Genomic DNA, 26,690 nt, shown 5'->3' with positions numbered 1-26,690 from the left:
GAACTATACCACAGGGAGTCAGTCTTTTGCTCTTTCTGGTGTCCAGGTGCCAGATGATCCTGGTGCCTCCTGGTCCAGGGATCTAGATGCCAATGGCACAAGCGCAAAGGTGGTCAATCGCCTTTTGTGAGGTAATTCCCTTAGAAGAGAGGAGCGAGACCACTTTTTTGTGGCGTTCTGAGGGACTGGATCCTTTGCAGCTGTTTTTACAGACGATCCCTTCTCCGATGTCATTGTGGATGAATGCTGATGGTAAGGGGTCCTGTGCTCAGGGTCAGAGACAGAATGAAAGGATTTTTCCAGCATGATTTTTAACTGGAGATTCACTAGGCTTTTTAGTCCTTGCACAGAAATGCCAATACTGCAGAGATGACAGTGCATCTCTCTTCTAGAGTGGAGACACTGTAACTGACCATGTGAGGCTGGGATTGACAGTCTACAAATCACACAGGGGCACTCCTCAAAGAATTTCTTCTTCCACTGGACCTCATTACGTCTGGGTCTCTCGTACTCACAGAGGTCTAGAACACACTACTGGATAACCCCATGCAAAAGTTCACGCACGCACGCACGCACTGCTCCATGGATCAAAGTTTTGGAGTTCCCCTCTCTCTTCTCTGCAACCAAGCCATAATCCTAGTATTCTGCCTCAGTCTGACAGAAATAGAATAACAAGAAAATAGTTGTTTGCCTAAGGAAAGGTCTCAAATTTGAGATTTATCCACAAGCAGTTTTCACGCATCCTAAAACATTAACGTCACATTAAAACAAGATGATTCTCTTTTGTTCTTCCCTCATTGCAAAGGGAAAAGTTCACATATTTCCAAGGAATCCTTCCTGGAAAGAAGTCTAGATGTTAGCTCCGCTCCTCTGGAGCCTGCTCCATTTTTCACATACCAACCACCACCTCAGAAAATGGAGAAAATGACTAGTCCTAAACCTCAAAAAAACAGACACATACAACTTCCTTACCCGCCCCCCCCCACAAAAAAGAAAGAAAGACAGACCTTGTACTGTCCAGCTTTTGCACTGTAAAATGAGTCTCTCCCCAACTTAACATGCTGACTTTCTGAAACTGATTACTTAAGGTTTTATTTCAAAAGAAAAAAAAATGGAAAAATTAAAAAGGCTCAGAAAAGTAAAGAGACAGACTTTGAGGGTATGACTGCACTGTGATTAGAAACCCACAGCTGCCATGCCAGCTGACTTAGGCTCGTGGGGCTCACACTTACAGACCACTTAACTGTGCTGGAAACACTAAGACGTGAGCTGCAGAACCAGTTCTGGTATACTCCCTTCTCACAGGGTTCTAAGCCTGGGCTCCAGCCTAAACTCCAATGTCTAAAGAGCAATTACACAGCCCTGGATCCCACCACAAGCAGCAGGTTTTTAATTGCTGTGTTGATAACCTACATTCTCAGAAAACCCCAAATAAAAAAAGAAAACCTTTAAAATAAATATATTTCAACAGTACTTCTTTTATTTTTTGAAAGCTAAAGTGTATGAAAGATGGTTTGTTCCTGGTACAAAGAGATCCTTAACCAAACTCTGCCTCAAATTATAATAAATGCCCAAAGGTCAGATATTCTCTCTGTCCCAAATATCTCATCCCTACTAAAAGAAAACCTAATTCCAAGTGATGGAAAACTAAGGAGAGAGATTACAAACCCTCCTCAGCTACCTTGCCTGGTGCTACCGAATCACAATGAGCTTTCATCTCTACTACTAAATACTGACAAATACTTTATTAAAAAAAAAAAGAATAGAGTATATTATTTATTGTGATGTGCTTCTTTAAAACAAACCCCAAGTCTGATCTGATAACTCCTTACATGAAAGCATCTAGCAGTCTTAGCCTCAAATTGACTACTACAATTGTGATTACAACATTATGGGGTTCACCTTTCAATGAGCATTAAAAATTTACAAAGAGAAGTATGCAGTTCATATCAAGATGATAAAGTCTGAACAGAAATAAACTTCTATTGGACATACCACTAACATAAGGATAACCTTTCTTTACAAACTTGTGTACAACAGATTTAGCATTTCCAACAGTAATTTAACAAACGTGGATAAAATTAAAGATATATATCTTTATATATATAAACTTCTTGGCTTCTTAGCATGATGTAATCATCTTAAAGCTCTTACCAGCGTCATTAGCATCATCTAGCTTTGGAATGCCCTTGATTTTACTGTGCTTCACTGATGAACATTTTTTGTTTAGCTGAGTCTGTGCCTTGAATTTGACCCAGTTCAGAATGCTCTCCACAATACCACAATTAGAGGCCTATAAATTGTAAAAGTTAACTTAAAATAATGCAGTAAAGAATAAAAATCCAATACAAGAGCCATCAATGATTTTTCATAATCGCCATAAACATTTTTGTAAAAGTATGGTTTAAAAAGAAATAAATCCAGGAACTAACATCAAATGTACATTAACATCCAAACAAGCCCTTAACCTATCCTATGCATTCCTTTATTTTCTTTTAGCTCTCACACACTTGTTGCATGATTCTCCCCCATTCTTTCTAACCTTTCCCATTTCTGTATCACTATTTTGTCTTTGAGTTTTCTATTCAGTTGTAAACTGTTAAAATAAGGGACCTGTCTTAAACAAAAGGTCTAACATATTTTAGGTACCACAATCTTGATCCTCTTCATACCAAGACCAGTTTGCACCTCTCTGGCACCATATAGTGAGGGAACTACATTTACACTCACTTTAAAGACCCCTATATATGTTCAGAATGGCATAAAGTGACCCAAGTGTAAATGAGAACTGGGCACTATATCAGCAAACCAGCAGAATTCTACTTAGGAATTTTGTAACCAGGTGACATATTTCTGAAGCAAACATTTCCACCTAGTAACTAGCTGTAGCGATAATTTCACGTAACATGCCCCCACTGCCCCAGGAATAGGGCCCAAGGCAACCCCAAGTCACAGGCCCCAACCCACCTCCACTTCACCCCTTCCCCCAGGCTCTGCTCGGTCACCACCCTGCTCTTTCCCTGCCCCTTTGTTGAACCCCCTCCCCCAGGCCACGAGGGGCTGGGGATTTCCTGGGGGTGAGGAGAAGGGGCCTGTGCAGGGCTATGGCAGGGGTCAGCCCTCCACCCACACTCACTGCAGTGGGCAGGAGGCAGAGCAGCCTGGCAGCCTGCTCCACTCAAGCCAACTGCCTTCTCCCAGCCTGCTGTGTTCCACTTTCCCATGGGGGCAGGAAGCAGAGTACTCTGGGGTCAGGTCATTCTGCTGCAGAAAAACCTAGCACTGTGGGTTGGGAGAGGACAGTGGGGTGGAGCAGAGCAGGCTGCCGGGTTCCTGCAACTCCTGCCACCACACCAGGTCCCTACCTCCAGGTAATCCCCATGCTGCCCTGGGTCCTGCTGATAGAATGGTTTGGGGCTACTGCCACAGGATCCCCAAAGCATGAGTCTTGCGGCAGCCACCTCAAACTGTCCTAGGGACAGCTCTGCCCTTAAGTTCTAAAAGTTCTAAAAGGTTAGCATCAGCCACTTTCTTCTGTGTGATGAAATTTAGGTGTTTTTGGTTTGTTTTTCCTTCTTATTAAGATAAAGTTACCTTTTTTATTAAGGTAAAGTTATTCAGCATCAGTTTAATGTTCAAAGAATGTGCTGAATGATTCTGGCTTCCAGAGTGAGGAGCCTTCTTTCTCTGACGTTGTTAAAAATGGTAGCCAAATTTCTAAGCACCAGCTTTTTTCTGGAGCTCCTCTTGTGTACACACCTGGTTGTGGTACAGTTTAATACAAACTCTCTCTGTAATGGAAAATCTTTCACACCAAGTTAGGAATTTGTATTTTAGGACCAAGAGATTGCATATTTTTATTTATTCAATGTAAATCTGTGTTTGATATTAGAATACAAGTCATAAATTTCCTATTCACATGCTGCTATATCTTCACTTAGGTTTCTGACACTGAAAAGGACACAGTTTAATGAATTCTGTCTGAAATTTAGTACCACTTTTTCTAACTTGGGCTATATCTACACTCCATGATAAAAGTCAATTTTAGGGCAGTTTGCTCCATTTTACAGTGTCACTGTCTTCAATATGAATGGCATTAGGTCTATTTTAGGGAGTGCTAAGGTCGATATTATTACACCAACTATGCAAGTCAGCATATCACCAAGTTCAAATTTAAAAGGTCAGATTAGTGCTAGTGTGGAAACAGCAATCATGAGACACCTCTCGAGGCCAGTAAAGTCAGCGTAAATATGTATTCCACAATGCCCCACGGATGTCCCTCTGGCCACTTCCATCTCTGCTGCTCTCCAGGTGCACAGGAAATAGGTAACAAGAAGCCCGTGAATTTGAATTCTGCACCAGGAAGCCTAGAAAATTGAAGTGGGCACCTGGGCTCATTTTTAAATCATTTCTTTATTATCAGTGTGGTGATCACATCTAACCGTGAAAAAAATAGCCCCAACATGGGGTGGTGGCTTCTTCCCTGCACAGGATATAAGCAGGGGAGGCAGAGGGGTTCCCCTCCCCCCAAGTGCTGGGACCAGCCCCAGCCCCACCACACTATGTGGTGGATAGGGTGTGGGGGTCAGTGCTTGTATGAGAGGCCAAGAAACTTCTTTTCTGCAGTTCACATTTGTACAGGGGCCATCCCCTCCTGTCCCTCAAAGGCGCCTGCAGTCAGGATCTATACCCCACTCAACCACATCATGTATCTAGCCCCCAACCCAATAAAAGCATGTGCCTGCAGTGCAGTGCAGACCATGCTGCCAGATAGCACCCTGTCCTGGCTTGCATGCAGTGACGATTTGAAAGGTGGGAAAGATTTTTGGGGGCTGCCTGTTGCCAAGGGGGAAGGCAGGGAGACTAGATGGCCCCTTATAGGCCCCACAAGCCAGGGAGCTTAGTCTTTGCAATGTTTTTGGTGGGGCAGCATATGCCAGGAGGCTGACAGAAAGTCCCTAAAAAGACCCTCTCATTTTGCCCTTCATCTATACCCCCCCACCCTTCATCACATGTGGGTGGGCTGGCCCCTGCAGTCATTGCTATTCAGGGCTGCCCGCCCCCACTGGAAAAAGCCCCTGAAGGGACCTTCTCAACTGGTCCCTAAAATACAACCCCCATCCCTCATTGTACGTAGGGGGGCAGCCCCCAAAGTTACCGCTATCCAGGGCTGGCCCCCGCCCCCGGTGGAGAAAGCCCCTGAAGGGACCCTATCCACTGGTCTTTCAACTACATCTCCCACCCCTCACCGCATGTTGGGGGCCAGATATCACACGCTGTAATCTGTTCCCCTAGTATTTTCAGAGATGATGGTTATGGTGATTTGAGGTTTTAATGTTGGGGGGGGCGGGGGAGAGTACCTTAGGGACCAGCTGATATGGCATCATCACCTGGGTGACCCCAGGGCACATAGTCATTTTGTCATGACAGTCGCATGCATGGTGCTGTAGTTGGCTTATCACATAAAAGTCATATCATTCTGGCCAGGCAGGGGTGGTTTCAAGGTGGGGTAAAGTAGCTGAGGAACCAGTTGAGATGGCACTGTCACCTGGATGATCCCAGGGCACACAGACATTCTGTCATGTGGGTATGACAGTCCCCTGCGTGGCACACTAGTTGGCTGATCAGGCAAAAGTCATACCTAAAAAGGAATAATGCGAAGGTGTTCTTTCAATGGGAGAAAAGCCACCTTCTGAAGCCAGCCTATTTGGTTTTATTTCACATGGGATTCCCTACTTTTACTTCTTTCCTTCTGAAAAAAATGACTGTTTGCTTTCCATGGGAGGGGAATGAGGGCAATACAATGTGGAAAGATGACATCACACACTCACAACTTGCAAGGCATTTTTTCCCCATACTGCATCAGCGAAAAAGCCCAGCATAACTCGGGACTGACGGAACTGTGGAATAGGTTCCCACAATGCACTGCTGCAACGGTCTGTGTTTGGCAGTTTAACATGGTAGCACTAACTCAACTTTGTGGGGACTTTGAGGGGAGGTGAGGATACTCAAATTCGAAATTATAAAATCCAGCATTATAAGATCGAATTTATCTTGTAATGTAGACATAGCCTTAATAAAGCCTGAAAAAGATGCACTGGCGGAGGCATACTTGCATTTAAACCACTGCATCTTTTTGAAGAGATTTTACCCAAACTGTCTGAATTGAAATATAAAACTATTTTCAAATTACACTATTAGAAAGTACACATTTTTGAATGGCATAATAATAGCTGTATATTACTTGATTCACAGAAGAAAAGACAAATTCTTCTATTCACCCTTTCCTAAACAGCACACAACATTTCAAAGGAAAAAAGATAGTAATCCTCAAATCGAAAGGCACTGTAGTACTAAATTTTATACATCTTTGTATTATATCTTCACCAGCACAGCATAGATGGGCTATGAAAATGAAATATGCATACAAATTACGCAAGGGCACAGTGCCCCTACTACTCAGATTTGAAGTGCATCAGCAATCTCTCCAAACCATTTGCACAATTTTTGAAAACTCTGGATGTAGATTCCCACTTCATCTTGTATTTCATCTGAGATCACAGGAAAACCTGATCCCAGACTTAATTCCTATCTTGTTATCATAGGAGAAATGTGCAATACTTACTGCTTTGAAAAATTTCTCTGACAGCTGGCACTTGGACCCAAAACTTTTAGGCTGAAGGGTCATGTTTTCCTTTGTCTGAGAATCAAAAGTTGGATTTTCAATCAGGCAATTCACAAAAACCCATATATGATTCTTCACCTGTTTAAAAAAAAAAAACAAAAAAAAAAACACATACACAAATAACTTCACTTGTCAAAAAGTATTTCCTCCAACCTTTTTTCGTATTTATTTTTAGTATTTACAAAACTACTTGCCTGAAACGGTTTCACTGAAACTCCAGCTTTGTTCTTCTTCTTCACCACTTCAATTAATTTACCAACAATCTGATCCACTACATAATCAACATGCCTACCACCCTTAATAAAAGAAAAAAAAATATTGAAATTACAAATAGCTTGCAATTCTATTACCAAAAATTACTATGTTCATAGAGGTTGAATAATCTATACATAGTATACAATAACTTATTCAACAACATTTATCATAATTAGTTTAAACTTTTATTATATCAGATAGTGAGTCACCATCTGTGTGGATGCACAGATACAGTGTAAAACAAAAGGAGCTTAACCTTTTATACCTTCCATGCAATGGCAGTCAACAAATATAATCCATGACTTCACATTATAGTAGTAGCATGCCATCCCTGTTTGCCTGATGACAAATAACACTGAAGCTCAGTAACAGAATATACTTCTCTACATGACTTTCAGCAAGGGCCTTTTTCCAACAGACACAGCTGGTTCTAGGGTATGTTAACACAAGTGTCTAAATGTGGACTCTTTCTCAAGTCAAATTCTCCTCACTACATGATTTTAGGCCCAGATCTACACAGTCAGTTAAATTCTTAACTGCTACTGAAACTTTGCAGATCCAGGCCTTAATGTATAAAATTTGGCCTACATGTGATTCCACAGATTTACACCGTCCACTACTATACCTTTCCTTCACCTATGCAATCCATGTTTTGGTTGACAGAACTTAAAAAATACTCCTGAAACAACACTAGCTGCTATTTGTGTGCTGGTAATTTGAAGAAAAGCCTTTTCCTTTCTGCTCTGTGCTTCATAATAGTACTCAGGAAGAGAAGCAGGCCACTAATAACCTAGCAGAGGAGCCAAGTGTCATCCCACCAGCACAGAGCAGGAGGACTTGGGGAAAGTCAGCAGCCAGGTGCTACATACATACCTGATTCAATGCCTCATTCTATGGCATCATAGACACGGTGGCCATGTACTTGACCACATCTCAGAAGGCAGCAGGGACCATGGAGTAGCTACTTCTGAATGCACTAGAGAGCTACCACATGTCTAATATTTATAAAAGTCTGTTGGAATCCAGTCCAGTACAGGATTCTTCGCACCTTTTAACCCCATCCAAGAGCACAAATGCATGACTGAACAGGAGGTTTTCCTTTACCCCACCACAGAAGCTGGAAGTATAGAACCCACAACGTCTGTTTGCACCTTCCTGTCCACAAAAGGTAACTCACAAAGCTTGTTCTTCTTCCTTGTAGGGAATTCTTCAATTAGCTACCCTGTCTTCAGATGGGCCAGAATTATTTTACATTAACGAATTGAGACAATTCATGTAACTCTTAATTACCATCTCTACTTTTCAGCCTTGGTACAATGGAAATGGAGTATTGTTCACCCTTTCCATCCTTAAACTTCTGGGAAGTCAAAACAGAAAGAATACTCAGCTCCTATTTCTAAACTAATTATGACAGGTTTTGCAAATAGACTACTACAACAGAAATGACTTTACCCTGTAAATTGTATTTTGCCAGTGAATAAGGCCAGTCTCTAAGCAGATGGGTCACATAAAAACAAGGAAAAAAACTGCACAAGCAATTAAAAATGCTGAGCATCCAGGAAGTTATGTTGAGGCTCGTAGTAGCTTTATCAGTGTCAGCTCTCATAGCAATTATGCTTAAAACAATAAACAAATGTACAAATTGTAGGATCAGACACACCCATTTGGAATTCAGCGGATTAAGGATGTAACTCAATTTACACAAGTTTTATGCAGGGAGGAAAAAAAATCAAAATTATACCTTAACAAAGACTGTTTATAAAACAAATAGGATAGGGAAGATATATTCTAAAACAGATAAACTATAATTGAAATAAAACCACCAGAAAGGGAGAGGCAGTCTAAAATGCTCTTCTCCATCAGATAAGAAAAACTATCTATTATCTGACGGAACAAATTTAGTCTGTAGTCAGATGGGATCTACATGTTCCCCTAATACAGTAGGGCAGAATTATTTTTAAGAGCAGAAAACAGAACAATTTTTATCAAATACTGCACGTGCGTCAACATACGTATTTATTTTATTTCAGATAATGACTATTTAAAGATGCATGGAGGACTACGCAGAAGCTTTGAAGATCTTGTTCAAGGAAAATAATGACTCTAAGACCATGAGGTGGCAATGGTTCTTGTGAAACAGGCTATACTCCCAGCAGTGAGCCCTAATGATTGTAAACGTAACTGATACACAGAACCAGAGGTACTGCTGATGGCAAGGAGAAATCAATGCAGTAGGCATCCTGCAGTTGTGCTACAGTACATAATTCCCTGAGACAACAATTTGTAATACTGATCAAAGTGATGGTGATGAATGTGTTTAAGCATTTCAAATGAAAGGTGGGACACAATCTCTCCATGGAGTGAATGAGAATTTTTATCTAGAAGAAATGACGTCTGCTCTTATGGCAAAACAAGTGGTAAGCTATTTTTCATGCCCTGGATATCTTCTCTGGCCCTATGTCTACAAGAGCCCCTTCCTCGAAAGGGCATGTTAATGAGCAGGTTTGAAAGATGCTAATGAGGTGCTGCAATGAATATGCAGTGCCTCATTAGCATAATGGCAGCCGTGGCGATTCGAAAGTGCAGCTTTTTGAATCACGCGCCGCCTGTGGAGATGGGATCTTCCAAAAGGACCCCCCACCCAAGTTTTCAAAAGCCCTTCTTCCTATCACAGGGCTTCATAGGACTTCCTATGATAGGAAGAAGGGCTTTCGAAAACTGGGGGGGGGTCCTTTCAGAAGGTCCCGTCTCCACGGGCAGTGCGCAGTTCGAAAAGCCACACTTTCAAATCACCGTGGCTGCCATTATGCTAATGAGGCGCTGCATATTCACTGCAGCGCCTCATTAGCATCTTTTGAACCCGCTCATTAACATGCCCCTTTCGAAAGGAAGGGGCTCGTGTAGACCCAGCCTGGGAGTTGTGAAGGGTGACTGGAGAAAGTGGAAGCTCATATAAGCATGTCGCGACTATATGCAACAAGTATTCTCTGTAATAGTGGAGTCTGCATTCTTTGCAGTCTTGCATGACTATCCTCTCTTTCTGCAAGTATGACAAGTCTCTCGTTTCTACTGCATCCTGATAACAATAGGATGAAAATCTGAAGTTAGCTTGGGGGGGCGGGAGGGGGAGAACCTGCAGGACGAGGCTTCCATTTCCCCAACCCACTAAATGGAGATCATGAGAGATTTTATTCTTTAGGGCCTAAGGGCTCAGTTTAAGTAAGTGTTCCCCAAATGGACGTCTGCTGCCATAGGGAAGTTGTATTTCATTTGAAAAATTTCCTTCAGATCAGGATCTCCGTGTAAGGATACTTTAGGCTGGAATTTGTATAGCATCTAATATATCTGATCCTGGCAGATTTATGCAGTGTTGGTCCCACAAATCAGAGACACAAGGCGGATAAGATAGTATCTTTATTGGATCATGTCTGTTGGCAAGAGGCAAGCTTTTGAGCCATACAGATATCTGACCATCTCTGTGTCCCTAAAGCCTGTCTCTTTCACAAACAGAAGTTTTACTTCATCATTCTTGTCTCTAAGACAGATTTGTGGCAGCCACTGTCCAAATATTCTGACAGGTCATCTAGCAATATGAAAATTCTTGTGGGAGGATTGTAGATAGATTATAAACTCTTTGAGGGAGGGACCTAACAGACATTAAAATAAATAAAACCATTAAGCTGTAGAGACGTCACTGATAAGGAGACCAACAAAAGCATGCTTGTTCAGAGAACACTGAGGCTGTGTCTACCCTAGCACTCCCCTTTCAAAAGGGGGATGCTAATGAGGTGCTGCAAGGAATATGCAGTGCCTCGTTAGCATAATGGCAGCCACAGCACTTGAAAGTACCACTTTCGATTGTGCGCAGCTCATCTACACGGGGTCCTTTTTGAACCTTTTTATAACCAAACAGGAATAAGGAAATTCTGAAGTGTGCAGGGTCCTTTTAAATAGAACCCTGTGTAGATGAGCCATGCCTGATTGAAAGCGGCACTTCTGAAGTGTCGTGGCCACCATTATGCTAATGAGGTGCTGCAGTAAATATGCAGCGCCTCAGTAGCATATCCTGAAGTGTCTCAGTAGCATCCCCCTTTCGAAAGGGGGGGTGCTACGGTAGACATAGCCAGGGAGTTTAACTATAACATCATAAATACGTGAAGTCAGTGATGGGACTGAAGAAGAGGTAATACAGATGGAATGACAAAAATAGCCACTGTCTTTTGACTACACTGTATGGAGAAAAAATTAAAAAGGGACAAGGAAAAGAAGAGATGGGTATAGGGGGTTAAGCCTTGCATGGATTAGGGCTGCAAGCGAGTCAGGGGGTGGAGTTGAGCAGGAGGTGCAGGTGGGTGCGTCGAACCGGGGCTGAGGTTTTGAGCTAGAACCATGTGGGGAGGGTGGTGAGCCGGAGACATGCTTGGGGGGAGGTTTGAACTGGGACCAGTGGGAATTTGAACTGCAGCTGCACAAGGAGTGGTGAGCTGAAGCCAGAGCCAAGCACGTGACTGGGGGCGGGGGGGCTGGCAAGACACAGCTATGTGCGGGTGGTAAGCGGGGCTATGGGAGAGCCGGATTTTGAATTGCGCTTACTTTGCAATAATGCAAGTTAAGAGCAACTCAAAATCGCGCATTTCAAGGGTTTACTGTATTTCATAAGATTCCATAAAAGTGAAGTGTGATAGGGAAGTTTACACTAATAATATGCCTACACCTGAAGCTGAGAGTGAGGCTATGTCTACACTTACCAGAAATATCGACGACTTCTATGCAATTTTAGGTACACCAATTAAACGCCAAATTCAATTTTGTAGTTGTTGACATTGTGGTGTGCAGACAGGGACCAATGTCAACAAAAAACACTCCTCCCACTGACATTCCTTAAGCCTTGTGGCTTAGACATTGATCTTGGAATGCTGTTTTGTGTCTGCACAAATCGGCAGCTGAAAGATCAAACCTATGTGCTCGATCTCTCATAGCTAGTGTATCCCTAGCCTGAGAGACCCAGTCTGAGAAGACATACTCATGCTACCTGTCAAAAATAGCATACTAAAAACAGAATGTAGCTCCACCAGTCTGGGCACTGGAAGGGGCAAGCCACCTCAAGTACACACAAGGGTCTCTGACCAGCATGCAAACAGGATGTATAACATGTATCAGAGAACTCTTCCGTATCTGGCATTCCATCATCTGGAACTCTCAAATAACTACATGTTAACCATAAGTAAATTTTCCAGAAGTTCTCGAGAAGTTAAGTATAATGAAAGTAAACACAAATAAATACAGCAATTACAATATAAGTTTACAGTGTACGATAATACTGTTGTTGGTAAATCAAGTACTGTGCACACATTTTTTGTTTGTTTCTTAATAGGCGATTTTTTTTTCCTTTAGTGTTATGCGTTGCTAGGTATACCTCTCTATTCTACAGAATATTTGAATATCTGGTCCTCCCAGTCGTGGGACTGTCAGATATTGAAGAGTTTACCGTATATAGTATGTATAACATATCCCCTCTCACTGCTTTTGGAGATACACAACCCATGGAAGGGACCTTGGGAGGTCATCAAGTCCAGTCCCCTGCCCTCACAGGAGGACCAAGCACCATACCTTTTTTATTTTTTTTTAAATCCATTTGCCCCAGATCCCTAAACAGCCCCCTCAAGGATTCAACTCACAACCCTAGGCTTAGCAGCCAATGTTCAAACCACTGATCTATCCCTCCTCCTTTATCCTACCTTAGTTACATTCTGCTTTTTACGCACTAGCTCAATAAGGTTATGTCTCCTCAAGCCAGGAATCAACTCGCAACTTGAAGAGCACACATACTGTAAAGGCTCCAGTGCTGCAATCTGGCCAAGTCAGGCATATCCCTGCATCCAGCCACAGCCTCTCAAGTTAAACAACAAAATGAACTGCAAAAACTAGCACAACCATGTCTTTCAAAAACTAACAGTAATCGAAAAAAAGAAATCTATCCATTATTTATCTCTTACAAAAGCATGAGACTTCAGCTTTTATTACATTAAGAAAATACTACCTCTCCTAATAGTGCACGGCAGTTCACCTTACTGAAATTTAAATTTGTGCCCTGACACTTTAAAGGGTGGGAAAAAAAATCTTATTTTTTCCAGTCTGTAAAAAGAACAATTTATGACAAATATATACTGACCTCAGTGTTGAAAAAGTCCATAAAACATGAGCAGAACCATTTTTTTTTAAAAAATAAAGTGTTTTCAATTAGTTTTGTTCATCACATTACTGGTTTGATCACATCACTATTGGTCAGACTGTGTCAATGTCTCTAATATAAGTCCTGGTTAAAATGTTGAGAGCTGGGTTATAAAAACCTGTTTTTAATCACTTTTAATATTTTATAAGAAGTGTAGTAGTTGATATATCCAAAACTGTTACTACTTACCTGTAATTCTTGGGCTCAGAAGATAATAGTTATAATAGTCCCCCACTCTTGGGTCCATTCCTAATGTGCATAATTGAGTGAGGGATGTTGAGAGCTCAAAGTTAGGAGACTTTAAACCATCTCACCAGAAGTTGGCACACTTACCCAATAACTTAAAACCTGTAACTGCCCCAACTGTCAGTACACTTCAATGCAAGTTCACAAGACTGAAAAGCTAGTGCTATCTTGCAACTCTGAGGGGTTGTGGAGGGGTAACTATTATAACTACCACCTTCTGAGAAAGATAATTACAGGTATATAATTTTCTTTTCCCGAAAGGTAAGTGTTATAATTGAACCCCATTCTTGGAGACCGAAGGCTGCAGGGATGTGTCTAATAAAATGGTAACTGATCGGTTCCTACATGCATCACACTGAGGTGTTGTCTACGCTTAAAAATTAGGTCAACATGCCTATGGTCCTCAGCACCATAGCTACGCTGCCCTAACTCCTGGTGTAGACGTGGCTAGGTTAACAGAAGAGAGTCTTCCATCAACCATGCTAACACCACTCAGAGAAGTGAATTATCTGACAGCCTATATCTACCTGTAGCGCTACAGCAGCCTATCTGCCATGCTGCAGCTACAACACCACTGAACATATAGACATAGTCTAAAAGTACCACTAACAGCCACAGTACCCAGCATTTTGTGGCGAATTAGACCTAAATTCTAAGAAAAGGCCAACAGTTAGTGTGGCAAATTGACATTTTTGTAGCTAATATAGAAATTTCATGGTGGAGATTTTCTATGAATTAAACATGCAAATAAAATTGTTACAGCATTCCCTGCAGTGTTTATCTATTATTAAATTCAATGTGTTTTAATTGTCACCACATTTCTAATTTTCAATATGCAGAGTCTGGGCAAATGGCTGAATAACATCTGAGACTTTTATTATCTAAGAAGCTGTGGAAAGTGGAATTCATCTCCTCCTTCTCTCTTATGGATAGGGTTAACCATGTTATTTTAAATTCTGAGAGGGCCCTGCATTTTTTACTACCAACACCAACAAATCTTGACAGCACACAGAAGAGCCCCTGCAACCTCCCTTAAATTCAGAGCATCCACATTAGAATGTTTCTGCTAAAATGATCAGTAGTGAAAAATTAAAAATGCCAACATATTTTTAAAAAATAATTAAAATTTGGCACTAAAAACAGTTAACATTACAGCTATAGAAGCTGTGGGAGAAAATCAGGAAGACAACATTTAATAGGTTACATGTTTGCTATCTGTAAGGTTATCTACATGACCATAATAGCTAGAAACATTCTTTCAAATGAAATCTTAGATTCCCAAGCAGAACTGTAAAGCAGATGGCTGATTCTGCAAAACTGTGAATACGCTGGGAACTGATAATTGTAAACAAGACAACAATTTTACAAAAAATAAAATAAAAAACAGGGACTGGTGCCTCAACATACTATCTGAAGAAAACTTATTTTGTAACTGTCAGGATTTTTTAAAAAGAAGGCAGGGAAAAGAATTAACACTGGCTGAAATGTTTCTATACACAGAATATGAAAGGATTTTGGAAAACAGAGTGATATACAACCAAAAAACAGCTGAAATGAGCTGCTCACCTGTTAGCAGATTAAAGGGAACAGGCAGTTGACGCAGTTAGTTACTAGCCATTATGTCTCATCAGTGGGTAGTTGCACATCAATTGCTGGTGAGGTGGATCACCGGCTCCGAACACTCCACATCCAGTCACATACATAAGGCATGGATCCAAGAGTGGGAGAAACTAGAAATTACAACACTTACCTTTGAAGAATACACAGTACTTTTTCTATGAATTTTCATAAAGAATGCCTGATAGTACACGAGAGATGAAAACTGGACCAAAGGAGTCATTCTCAAGTCTCTTGCAATAAAGTGTTATATTTAAGATTCAACAACTGCTCTACACTCCCCAGATAAATAATATATTTAATAACTTTCTATCAGAGGCATTTATTTATACATTGTATGTGAAATTAATTGTAGGTATTTTCCCTTCATTTTTGACCTTTTCCAAATACTTACAAGTGAAAGGTAACATGACCAACTTGTAAAAATAGAACTTTTACTCATTTTATTTATTTTGCCTCTTTATGTTGTGTAAAAAAAGCTCAAACTAAAAACATGAGGTTCTACTTGTTTCCCATCCCTCTATAATTATTTCAGAAAAAGCAGGAATGTCATGACTGCTTTTCCCTCATTTTGACAGGTGTCAGTTAGGAATTGATTTTTTTTTTTTTTTTTTTTTTTTTTTTTAAAACCAAGCATGTCTGTACTACAGCTTTTCAGCAAAATATTCCCACCATTCCTATCACTGGTGCCCGTTGCATGAAAGATATCACTGGTATGAGAAAAGCCACTAGAGACACCTCTATACATACACTCCTACCACCACTAACACTGATTTCACTGGCACCTTGACTATAATAGGGCACTCACTAAGTGCTAGCACTGGTGCTGCTGAACCAGTGGCAGCAGTGCACTGATGTCTTATTATTTTTTCTACAACTGCTTAGCACAGACATCACCAAACAGTTTTAAACTGTTTGATTAAAAACACATTTCCTTCTCAAAGGCCACCTTTCAAGAAAAATCATAGTTAAGCATCCCTGAAAATGATTTAAAACAGTCACTAGATAATTTTCCCTTATTCTTCTGATTCTTAGACTGAACAAGAACTGCTGTAGCTCACTCACCCCCAACTACTTATGGAGTGACTATGACTAGCATATTCATGCATCTTGGTGACCCTGGAAGCCACATGTACCTGGTGCAAGTTCAGGTTGCTCTAAATTGTGCCAGATTACTGGCCTAGTGCAGGAAGATCCCGCAGTCACGGGAAGTACGAAGGTGGCCTAAAATGAATTTTGCACTGTTGTGAGGTGACCATATTACTTCTTGGCCACAGCTGTGGAGGATTTCGCTCTTGTCAATTAGTGACTTCTTTAGTCAACACTGAGCCCTCCAATGTAGAGAACACTTAGACATCTAATTTTGGGGGGTGGAGGGGAGCGAGCGAAACCCACAAGCTGGGGAAAAAAAAAAGCCCAGCATGTCAGGCCTGCTTTATATGTCATAAAGTAGAAATATGACAGTAATAACAGCATATAAAGAGAAGGGGGGCAGGGGGATTCAAATCCATTTCTCCCCACACTTTGCATGTTACTTTTAGTGCATAATCTAATTTCCAAACAAGTAGCAGGAATATTTTATTCCAGTATGTTTGATAATGCAATGAGTACTCAACAATAGTTGCAATTCGTTTTACATCCTTATTTAATATCACCAGGAATACTCATAAAGTTATTTACACCACAAATGACTATTAGTATTTTAAAATAAATCAAAAAATGTATTTAGAAATACAGTTCTGCCATGAAGAGATTTTGATTGCACTCAATTGCCTTGACAATAGGATTAATTCGCTTATTTTGATTTTTTATCATAAAATCTGTATGTATAAAATAGCTAAGGTAGGCATAACTTTAGTGTACGTGTTTTATCATTTACATTTCACTCACTCAAAATGTACATAAAACTACTCACCTTCGTTGTAGCTATACTATTTACAAAGCTGATTTGCTGAAAACCTTTTTCACTTAAAGTAAGACATACATCCCATCGTTCATTCACAAGTTCATGAATAACTTTGAGTGCAACTCCAGTTTCATCCAACTTGTCCTTTACGTAAAGATCTACATAACTCCGGAATCCATTTACCTAGGGATTCAAAAGGATAAGAAATTACTGTCCTCCCACTTACTCAAGAAATTTATAAAATATTTAAAATATGATTCTTACAGGTAGCTTCTTCCCATTAAACATAACTTTGACCCCTTTACACGACCCCGCCAAATCATAAGCTCTTCTTGTCATGAGGGCCATAATATCCTTGTCAAGCTTTTCCATCTTAAATTTAGGAAGATCTGGTTGGAATGTGATGCATGTGAAGTCATCTCCTTCAAAATGCTTAATCTTGGGATCAGAAGTCTTCATCATATTGTTCAGCCAAGTCTTTGGAAACAAATTTTAGATGTTAATTACAATTGTCTCTAGTTTAACAAAAACACCACACCAAACATTTCCCTCTTCCCCTCTCTTCCAACTCCCCCCGACTCCCGGCACTGTTTCCAGTTATTCTGACTTGGCACTGAACAGCAGCATGAAAAAAATTGCATATTTTACCTTACAGATTTCTTTGTTAACACAGTAAACACAGAAGAATCAACTACCTTCCATGTTCTGCAAGAATATTAATATAGTCATAGGCTCAAGGGTTTTGTGGAAGTGAACTTATGGAGAAAGACAGTGGCATCTAAGTGTACAAGAACACACAAACTAGCTGCCTAATTGTCCATGTTCTTTGCTGGGGGAGAGTGAACACAAGAAACAGTTCACTTATGCAAAATTTGTCCTCATATAATTTATCTTAAAAATACCCAAAGCTATACTGAACGAATTTTAAAAGCACACCTGACAAAGATATTCATGACTTTATTAATACAATTCTAGCAGTTGTGTAGAAAATACAAAACAATTAAAAGTCTGGTAAACAGCTATTTCATATAATTTACTGTTCATTACAGTGCTGCATTGAATAGCTGGAAACTGAAGATCTGTTTACCCACCAAAGAAAGATAGTAAAAGCAACAGCTGTGTTAGATTCCAGAGTACCCTAACCAAAGTGCCTCAAAGCTATATCATAGTGACCACCTGTAAGAGTGAAAAGGTAAATCAGTTTACATGCCCCTTCAATCCTTGATCTGTATGCTGAGAAAGTCGGCAATGGTATATACAGGTTGGCATCTGTTGCAAAGTAGTTTCAGGTCCATTACGGTTAAGGATATTAATAAGAAACATACATAGAGAAATTGTTTAATATATGATAATAGAAGGTTTTCTTATTTAATTTTTTCTAAAAGGAGCAGGACAATCTAAGTACTAAGATTCCCAGTCTACTACAATGATTACCGTCTTTTAATATATTAGTAAGAGTATCAAGAACAAATACAAATGTCTTACTTGAGAATATTTCCTCACCTCTAATCAATGACAACAGTAATTTAACTCAATTAACCTTGATGCCTACATAATTGCTACTGATGAATTTTCAATTAATTTATTTTATGGATCTCAAAGTTTGTTAAAAATTAAGTTTCTGAAGAAAAATGTAGAACAGAAAGATTAAAAAACACCTGCATACCTGTTTGAAACTGTGTTTGTATTCCTTGCAAGCAGTTTCAACTGTAAATTTTGTACTGAATATATTACAAAGTTTTGCACCATAGCCATTACGACCACCTAGAAAAACAAAGTGCACATTTTGTTTTCATTTTCATTTTACAGCCTGACTGGATATCAACCTTGGACCAAATGTTATCTACCCAGGGTGGACAGCTTTGCAGAAGGGTAGAAGAGGAGCAGTCATGGAATTCCCACAATGCACTAACTACATGGGCAACTGCAGGCAAAATTCCATGAATCCTGGTATTTTTCTGAGGAAAGAAACTCTCCTTATGCCCCTCCCTCCTCTACTTCAAACACTTTCAGAAGCTCAACTGCCAATAAGGAGACTCCTGGCATGTCTGTACACCAAATGTCCTATTTCAAGGGGAACAAGAGGTAGAGTATGGTTTGCATTATGTACTGCTCATATTTCCACTTAAAATGCACTAAAGACTGGGTTGAATCCAGTGAATTTAATAGAATCAGATCATCTGTACACAGTGACATATCCCAGAGCACAGTTGCATCCCAACTCCATCCCTTTCTATCCTTGCTTACACACCCAAATTCACAATCCTTGTCTACATATTGTCTGCATAGAGACACTTCCCAATGTTCCCTGGGGTGAGGTAAAGATATGAACGGTACAGCTACAGCTTCCCTCTTCCACCCAAATTCTGGCATGTGTTGCTCCTATTCCTCACATGGAATAGAGAGGCACACAAAAATCCTGATTAGAAATGTAACTATTTAAACTAGTTATACGTAACTCAATTTAATATTTGAGAATGTGAGGGAACAGTATTAAAAATCAACTGTGAAGAGGAAAAAAAAAAGCTGTATCTGAAGTCCCAAAAGATGTTTGGCAATGCACCTGAATCTTGACCAACAATGTACATAATATTCCATTCCTGGGTGTCACTTGAGAAGAACAGTATCAGAGAGGTAGCCGTGTTAGTCTGTATCTTCGAGACCAACAAGAAGTCCGGTGGCACCTTATAGACTAACAGATATTTTGGAGCATAAGCTTTCGTGGGCAAAGACCCGCTTCATCAGACGCGGGTCTTCTTGATGCACTTGAGAAGAAACTTCGACATTCTGCATTATCTTACTAGTGCAAATATATGCACTAGAACGAAACAAACACGTGCTGATCCTGATTTAGGCAATAAACAAAAGTAAATTTAAAGTGCTGAGTCAGGGCCTGACTGTCTGCAACACCTCTCCCACTAAAGTTTTCTTCAGGTTGCCAGTTTGACATTACTATTTGTATATGCATATAAACTACTGTTTAGACTAACATTATACAATATATTAAGTATAAAATTGTATTTTATAAAATATACTTTGTATCCTGAGATGGTATAAAACAGAAGATATAAAAGTTGTGATTTTCTTTACCAGGGCAATACTAGTGGGACAGCTATACATAAATAGGTACTATTAGTTACTTACAAGAATACATTTCTCTCAAAAGAGAATTTGTGTACAAAACAAATGGAAAACCCACAAAAACATACAAAGTTTGTTCTGAGATGTTATGGGTACACTAAAAAATAGGCAAACAAAAACAGGAAGTACACATAAGCTGATCTCTCATCCAGGCTCAAACACCACCTCAGAAAATAATTAGCTACTACTCAAAAATAAAAAATATGAAATGAGTCTCACCTGTAACTTTTTTCTCATCATCATCATAGTTGCTAGATGTTAACAGCTGTCCAAAGATTAAAGCGGGCACGTACATTTTTTCTACTTTGTGTTCCACGACTGGAATTCCTTTCCCATTATTCCAGATACTAATAATATTTGATTCGCTACAAAAAGAGTGACATTCAGTTAAACAATCACTGATATGGAAGTTTTACAAAGATTTAATATCAACCAAGAATATACTATCAAGACCTGTACTAGAGCAATTTAAACCCACTTTATTGTTCACTGACATCTTTCTCAATTTTTTATCAACAGATGTTGATAAAACAAACAGATGTTTAAAGTGTTAGTGTTTGTAGAACATATTAAATTTGTCTAAAAGCTTTCCTTTGCAAAAATAATTCTTGTGACTTTTTCCTTTTCCGAGAGAAAACTCTACTATCTCCATGGTATAAAGCAAGTCTTTAAAAATCTGACCAAGTGATAGTCCTGAGTTCATAGACAGCTTTTGCTGACGTCATGAAAATCCACTGAGATATAACCCAGCTATATAACCTGCTGAAAAATCACCACTTCCCATCTACAACTTGCCTAGTAATTTCTTTACAGCAGAGTGCCAAAATCCCTCTACTTTCTATATAATTGCACTTACAGTAAACCCTCGATTTTACGGACCCCAATTTAGTGGGCTTTGGGAAAAACAGACACTCCCCTGTTGTTCCTGAAGTCTGCTGGGGTCTGTAAAATCACGCCCCAACCACCCCACCCCCCCAAAAAATTAAGAGACTCATGCTGCTGCAGCCTGGAAGAACAACCATCTCCTCTGCTGGAGCCACCACGCGCTGCTCCCACTAGGAATGGGATGCATACATGAGCCTACTGTCACTAGGGTACACACCCCACTCCTCATGGTGGGGAGAATGTGGAAGCTCTGATGGTGGTCCCTCCAATTGCATGCAGCAAGGTGGTTGCAGCTGTGCAACGGAGTCTACAGGGATTTTTTGGAGGTAGGAGGAGGGGAGGATATGGGAGCCTGGCGGGGTGGAGTAGGCAGTAAACCCTCAGATTTAAACAGACCTTCGGGAACAGTGGACACCTCTACCCCCACATTAGTCCATTAAATCAAGGGTTTACTGTACAGCCATTGACTTGGTTCCTTATTTCAGCATCTCAGATAGTTCAAACTCTAGATGGGAGATATCCAAAATTACAATCATCTTCATCCTTCTCTCATTCACTGTCAAAAACTCTCTTTGTCCAGTGAGTGTGCGCAATGCACTGGAAATGAGAAGACTGAGTTTTTGACTCACTTGTCCTAATTAGAGTCATTATTTCTATGCCCTTTACAACACTTTTTATTACGTTAATGCCTGTTATTGTCTAATGAGACATGACATAAAATAGGAATCCAGAGCTCCAATATGGCAAACATAAATCCCATCCATACTGCTACAATACCTTTAAGAAAAAACCTGCCATATTCTTATCCATAGCCATGTTTACACATCCTCACCTACTAAACGGTTCACATAAAATAATTACATGTTGTTATCATCTGAAACAATCAGTCTGGTTCCTCAAGAGGCATAAGTTTATAATGCAGAGCTCACTGTTCAGCATCAAGCCCCATTTCTGATCTACAATAATATGTTGTTTAAGTTGTATACTGCCAACCTTGCCTCAACTTTGTTTAATTCAGGTGTTATCAGCTCTGTATTTAAAATTTATTAAAAAGAGTGGTTTACATAAAGTTATTTTAAATACAAAATGGTGGTTGTTCTTCACATTTTAAGAACAATTTCTCCATCTATAAAGCTAAAGTAAGTTCTTTCAGCACAAGATAAGAAAACTGTCAATTTCAAGGACTGTAATCTGCTGTAAAAAGTTCAGTCCAATTTCCCCAGGGAGAAAAGGGCAGCTAAAAGTTCTTATACTTACGGATCAATGGAAATTTTAATACAGGTCATATTCTTGTCCCGCTGCTTGTTGTCAGCTGCATTTACTATGAAAAAAATAACATTTTAACGGGGAATAAATAAAAAGCAGTTACTTGATGTACAAAACTAATGACATATACACCTCATTACAAACTACAAGGCACAGAAAAAATGTGAGAAACTTCCCTTTTGATATTATCTTTACCTTTTTACTGAAATCAGGAAATATAACTAGGTATCTATAAACAAAATCCAAAATTGATTCCTCCAGATTAAATTTTCTGCACTTACTTTTTTCTAATTCAAACTACTAAACTGTATTAGGGGTAAACACAAAAGAATACTTTATAATCACATTTTCATAAATGGTTCTAATATATCATTCACTTCAATCCACATCATTTGCCTTTTGCAATGCTATGAAATCTTACTACACATAGAATAATATTTTCATTCACTATTAACTATTTCTCCCTGGCATCACATCCCTCAATCTCTTGGATAAGAATATTTCTAAAGATAAACACAAATTAAAAATTAATTAGCTCTAAGAGTTTGCTATTATTTGTGTTACTACAGCACCTCAGCCAGTCCCAAGGCCAAATTGTGATAGACACTGTACAAACTGCAGATGCAAAGAGTGCAAGGAGTTAAATTTATAATTCATTAGTATTCGAGCTTACTGCAGCAAAAACCACCAGTCATACCAGAATCTTAATTTTGGTTCTAGACTAACCCGCGTTCAATGGTATTACGTATAGATAATTAATTATTAACAGAGAGGAAGCCGTGCTAGTCTATACACTATCAAAACAAAAAGCAGTCAAGTAGCACTTTAAAGACTAGCAAAATAGTTTATTAGGTGAGCTTTCGTGGGACAGACCCACTTCTTCAGACCATAGCCAGACCAGAACAGACTCAATATTTAAGGCACAGAGAACCAAAAACAGTAAGCAAGGAGGACAAATCAGCAAAAGATAATCAAGGTGAGCAAATCAGAGAGTGGGGGGTGGGGGGCAAGATCAAGAATTAGACTGAGCGAAGTATGCAGACGAGCCCCTATAGTGACTTAGAAAGCTCCCATCACAATTTAAACCATGTGTTAATGTGCTGAATTTGAATATAAAAGCCAGCTCGGCTGTTTCCCTTTTCAGAACGGTGCGATAATTCTTCTTCAGTAACACACATACCTTTAGGTCATTGACAGAATGCTCCATTCCATTAAAATGTTGACTAACTGGTTTGTGGATCTGGAGTGTTTTGACGTCTGTTTTGTGCCCACTGACCCTTTGTCTAAGGGAGTTAGAAGTCTGTCCAATATACAAAGCATCTGGGCATTGCTGGCACATGATGGCATATATGATGTTAGTAGAGGAGCATGAGAAAGTGCCCGTGATTCTGTGAGTAACCTGGTTAGGTCCAGTGATGGTATTTCCAGAGAAGATATGTGGACAAAGCTGGCAGCGGGCTTTGTTGCAGGGAAAGGTTCCAGGACTGGTATTCCTGGGGTATAGACTGTGGCTGTTAGTGAGGATCCTCATGAGGTTGGGAGGTTGTCTGTAGGAGAGAACAGGCATGTCACCCAGGGCCTTCTGGAGTGTGGCACCCCTCCACTCTCTGATTTGCTCACCTTGATTATCTTTTGCTGATTTGTCCTCCTTGCTTACTGTTTTTGGTTCTCTGTGCCTTAAATATTGAGTCTGGTCTGGTCTGGCTATGGTCTGAAGAAGTGGGTCTGTCCCACAAAAGCTCACCTAATAAACTATTTTGCTAGTCTTTAAAGTGCTACTTGACTGCTTTTTGTTTTGATAATTAATTATGTGTATTATGTTAAAATTACTGCTTTCCTAGTAGAGAGACAAGGTGGGTGAGGTATTATCTTTTATTGGAACAAACAGCTGAAGAAAATCAAGGATGACAGGGAGGATATTTAGTTTATGTTCTGAATTTTCTAAATATTTTAAATTATAATTTCTGATGCCAACTAAAAATCCACTTAGTATGCATCACCAAATTTATTTACCTCTCAAATATCTATTATTCCCCATGAGCTATGGAGCTTGATGGTTAACCAGTAAGACTCATCCTAATCTGGAAGGTATAACCCTTATACATTAACTGTTGGGCGCAGAACAGTCTCCTGACCTGCTGCAGGAAGAGGGCTGCTCCACCCCATGGAGCCCGCCACAGGTGGGGGTGCCAGCCCAGTCCTGACCTGTGGATGCCCCAGGAGCACAGTGGGTAATGGCTCTCCAGCCTGGCAGAACTCCCCCCATCTGCAGCAGCAGAGGCTGCACCAGCCCAGGCAGGTTGCAACCCTCCTTCCCTCTTCCACCGTTCAACTGGTTAACCAGTTAACCTTAATGTTTAACAAGTTAACTAATTAAATGAGATTTTACATCCCTGCCATCAGCCTAGTCCTGCAAGTCACCTTAAGTGGAACTTGTGCTGAAGTTAAAAAGGGAAATCCACTTTAAAGGGCTCAAAGGATTGATTCCAAACAGAGTTAATTCAGAATAGCTATAGAAGCCAGGTTAAAGAAAAGTTAAAGTTTCATCATGAAATTAAACTACATCTATATTCATGTGAACTACTATCAGCTGGGCTTAGCAATTCTAAGGTTGTCAAACACGAAAATGTATATTACTGTAATTTTCAGAATATGCTTCATTGGACAAAATATGAATTAAAATAAACTCCCCAGGGACAGCAAGAAACTCAGAGAAAAATAAAAATACATTTTAATGGATGGAAAGAAAATGGAGTATATCGGAGTGCAATATGAAATCAGACACATTTCAAGCGCTCTTGTTAAAAAGACCATCATGCAGCAAATATAATTTAAAAGCATGCACAATTACAGCAATTGTAATTTTATGACATTTGTATATAAGCCAGTGGTACTCAAACTATCATCTAGGAAGCTTGCATGCATTCTTCTCTCTCCTGGCTGGTGAATGGATGGGCAGGACGAGTAAGAGATGCAAGCTATGTACTTTCCCCTCCCCCCCGATTATGACAGGACTGGAGAGAAGAACAAGCAGCATCCCAGTAGGCATGACTGTAGTCCCCCGCCTTGCCCTCCCTAAATGGCACCCTGGTCTGGAACAGTTCCAGATTTTTGGAATGGCTTGATGCTTTCCAAAAGAAACTCTCCTAATGTTACATGTATGCAGTGCTCACTCCCTTTTATCCTCCAGAGGTTTGGGAAAGAATGATGGAAGGTAGAAAAGTTAATTAACGTGCAAGGCTGAAGGTATTTTTGATAGAAACTTGGAAGCTGCTGTAATACGACCTTGTAAAATATCATAAACGAGGGATAAGCAATAAGGGCCTTTATCGCTCCCACTCACCAAGCAGACGTGATGACTACCAGGAATGTGGTTTTCATAGAGAAATGCAAAAGTGAGTCCAGATTTAATGCATTCAAGGGTACTGAGGGAATAGGCAAATGTCATTGTAGAGCCTTTGGCCATTATCTTTGAACACTCATGGGGACTGGGAGAGGTCCTGGATGATCGGAAAAAGGCAAATACAGTGCTCATCTTTAAAAAAAGAAAGGAGGACAATCCAGGGAAGTACAGACTGGTCAACCTTACCTCAGTACTTGGAAAAATCATGGAGGGGGATCCTCATGAAATCTATTCTGAAGCATTTGGAAGAGGGAAAGGTGATCAAGAGTTGTCAACATAGATTCACCAAAGGAAAGTTACGCCTGAGCAATCTGATTAGCTTCTATGATGAGGTAACTAGCTCTGTGGACATGGGGAAGTCAATGGATGTGATATACCTCGACTTCAGCAAAGCTTTTGATATAGCCTCCCACAACATTCGTGCCCATAACTTAAGGAAGTATGGATTGGATACATGGACAGAAAGATGGATAGACAGTCAGGCCCAACAGGTAGTGAAACACGTCTCAATGTCTGGGTGGTGGTCGATTTCAAGTGGAGTGCCGCAAGGATCAGTTCTAGGGCCAGTATTGTTCAACATCTTCATTAATGACCTGGATGAAGGGATGGATTGCACTCTCAGCAAGTTTGCAGAGGACACTAAGCTAGAGGGGAGAGATATACATTGGAGGATAGGGATAGGGTGCAGAGGGACCTAGACAAATTGGAGGACTGGGTCAAAAGAAATCTGATAAGGTTCAATAAGGACAAGTGCAGACTTCTGCACTTAGGATAAAAGAATCCAAAGCATTGCTACAGGCTGGGGACCAACTGGCTAAGTAGCAGTGCAGCATAAAAGGACCTAAGGATTACAGTAGATGAGAGATTGGATATGAGTCAACAGTGTGCCCTTGTAGCCAAGAAGGCTAATGGCATATTGGAGTGCATTAGGAGGAGTACTTCCAGCAGTTGTTATTCCCCTCTATTCGGCACTAGTGAGGCCACATCTGGAGTACTGCACCCAGTTCTGGGCTCCCAGTATAGAAAGGATGTGGATGCACTGGAGAGGGTTTAG

General features: G+C 40.2%; 1 protein-coding gene across 2 annotated transcripts in view; it reads right to left on the bottom strand.

The window, feature by feature from the left end:
• The window catches only part of TOP2B (DNA topoisomerase II beta), a 113,330-nt gene that overhangs the window by 51,304 nt on the left and 35,336 nt on the right, over positions 1-26,690 (bottom strand). For both annotated transcript variants that reach the window (XM_074984442.1, XM_074984443.1), the window contains 8 exons: positions 22,225-22,288; positions 20,302-20,447; positions 18,608-18,705; positions 17,206-17,418; positions 16,951-17,124; positions 6,880-6,981; positions 6,626-6,763; positions 2,155-2,293 (listed from right to left, as the gene is read on the bottom strand). In XM_074984442.1, the coding sequence (XP_074840543.1) occupies positions 2,155-2,293; positions 6,626-6,763; positions 6,880-6,981; positions 16,951-17,124; positions 17,206-17,418; positions 18,608-18,705; positions 20,302-20,447; positions 22,225-22,288 (1,074 nt within the window). The remainder of the gene's footprint in view (positions 1-2,154; positions 2,294-6,625; positions 6,764-6,879; positions 6,982-16,950; positions 17,125-17,205; positions 17,419-18,607; positions 18,706-20,301; positions 20,448-22,224; positions 22,289-26,690) is intronic.

The sequence above is a fragment of the Carettochelys insculpta genome, chromosome 2, assembly GCF_033958435.1.
Source record: "Carettochelys insculpta isolate YL-2023 chromosome 2, ASM3395843v1, whole genome shotgun sequence".
In the NCBI taxonomy this organism is placed as follows: domain Eukaryota; kingdom Metazoa; phylum Chordata; order Testudines; family Carettochelyidae; genus Carettochelys; species Carettochelys insculpta.
The sequence above is the reverse complement of the archived record's forward strand: the minus strand, read 5'-3'. Positions and strand labels throughout refer to the sequence as shown.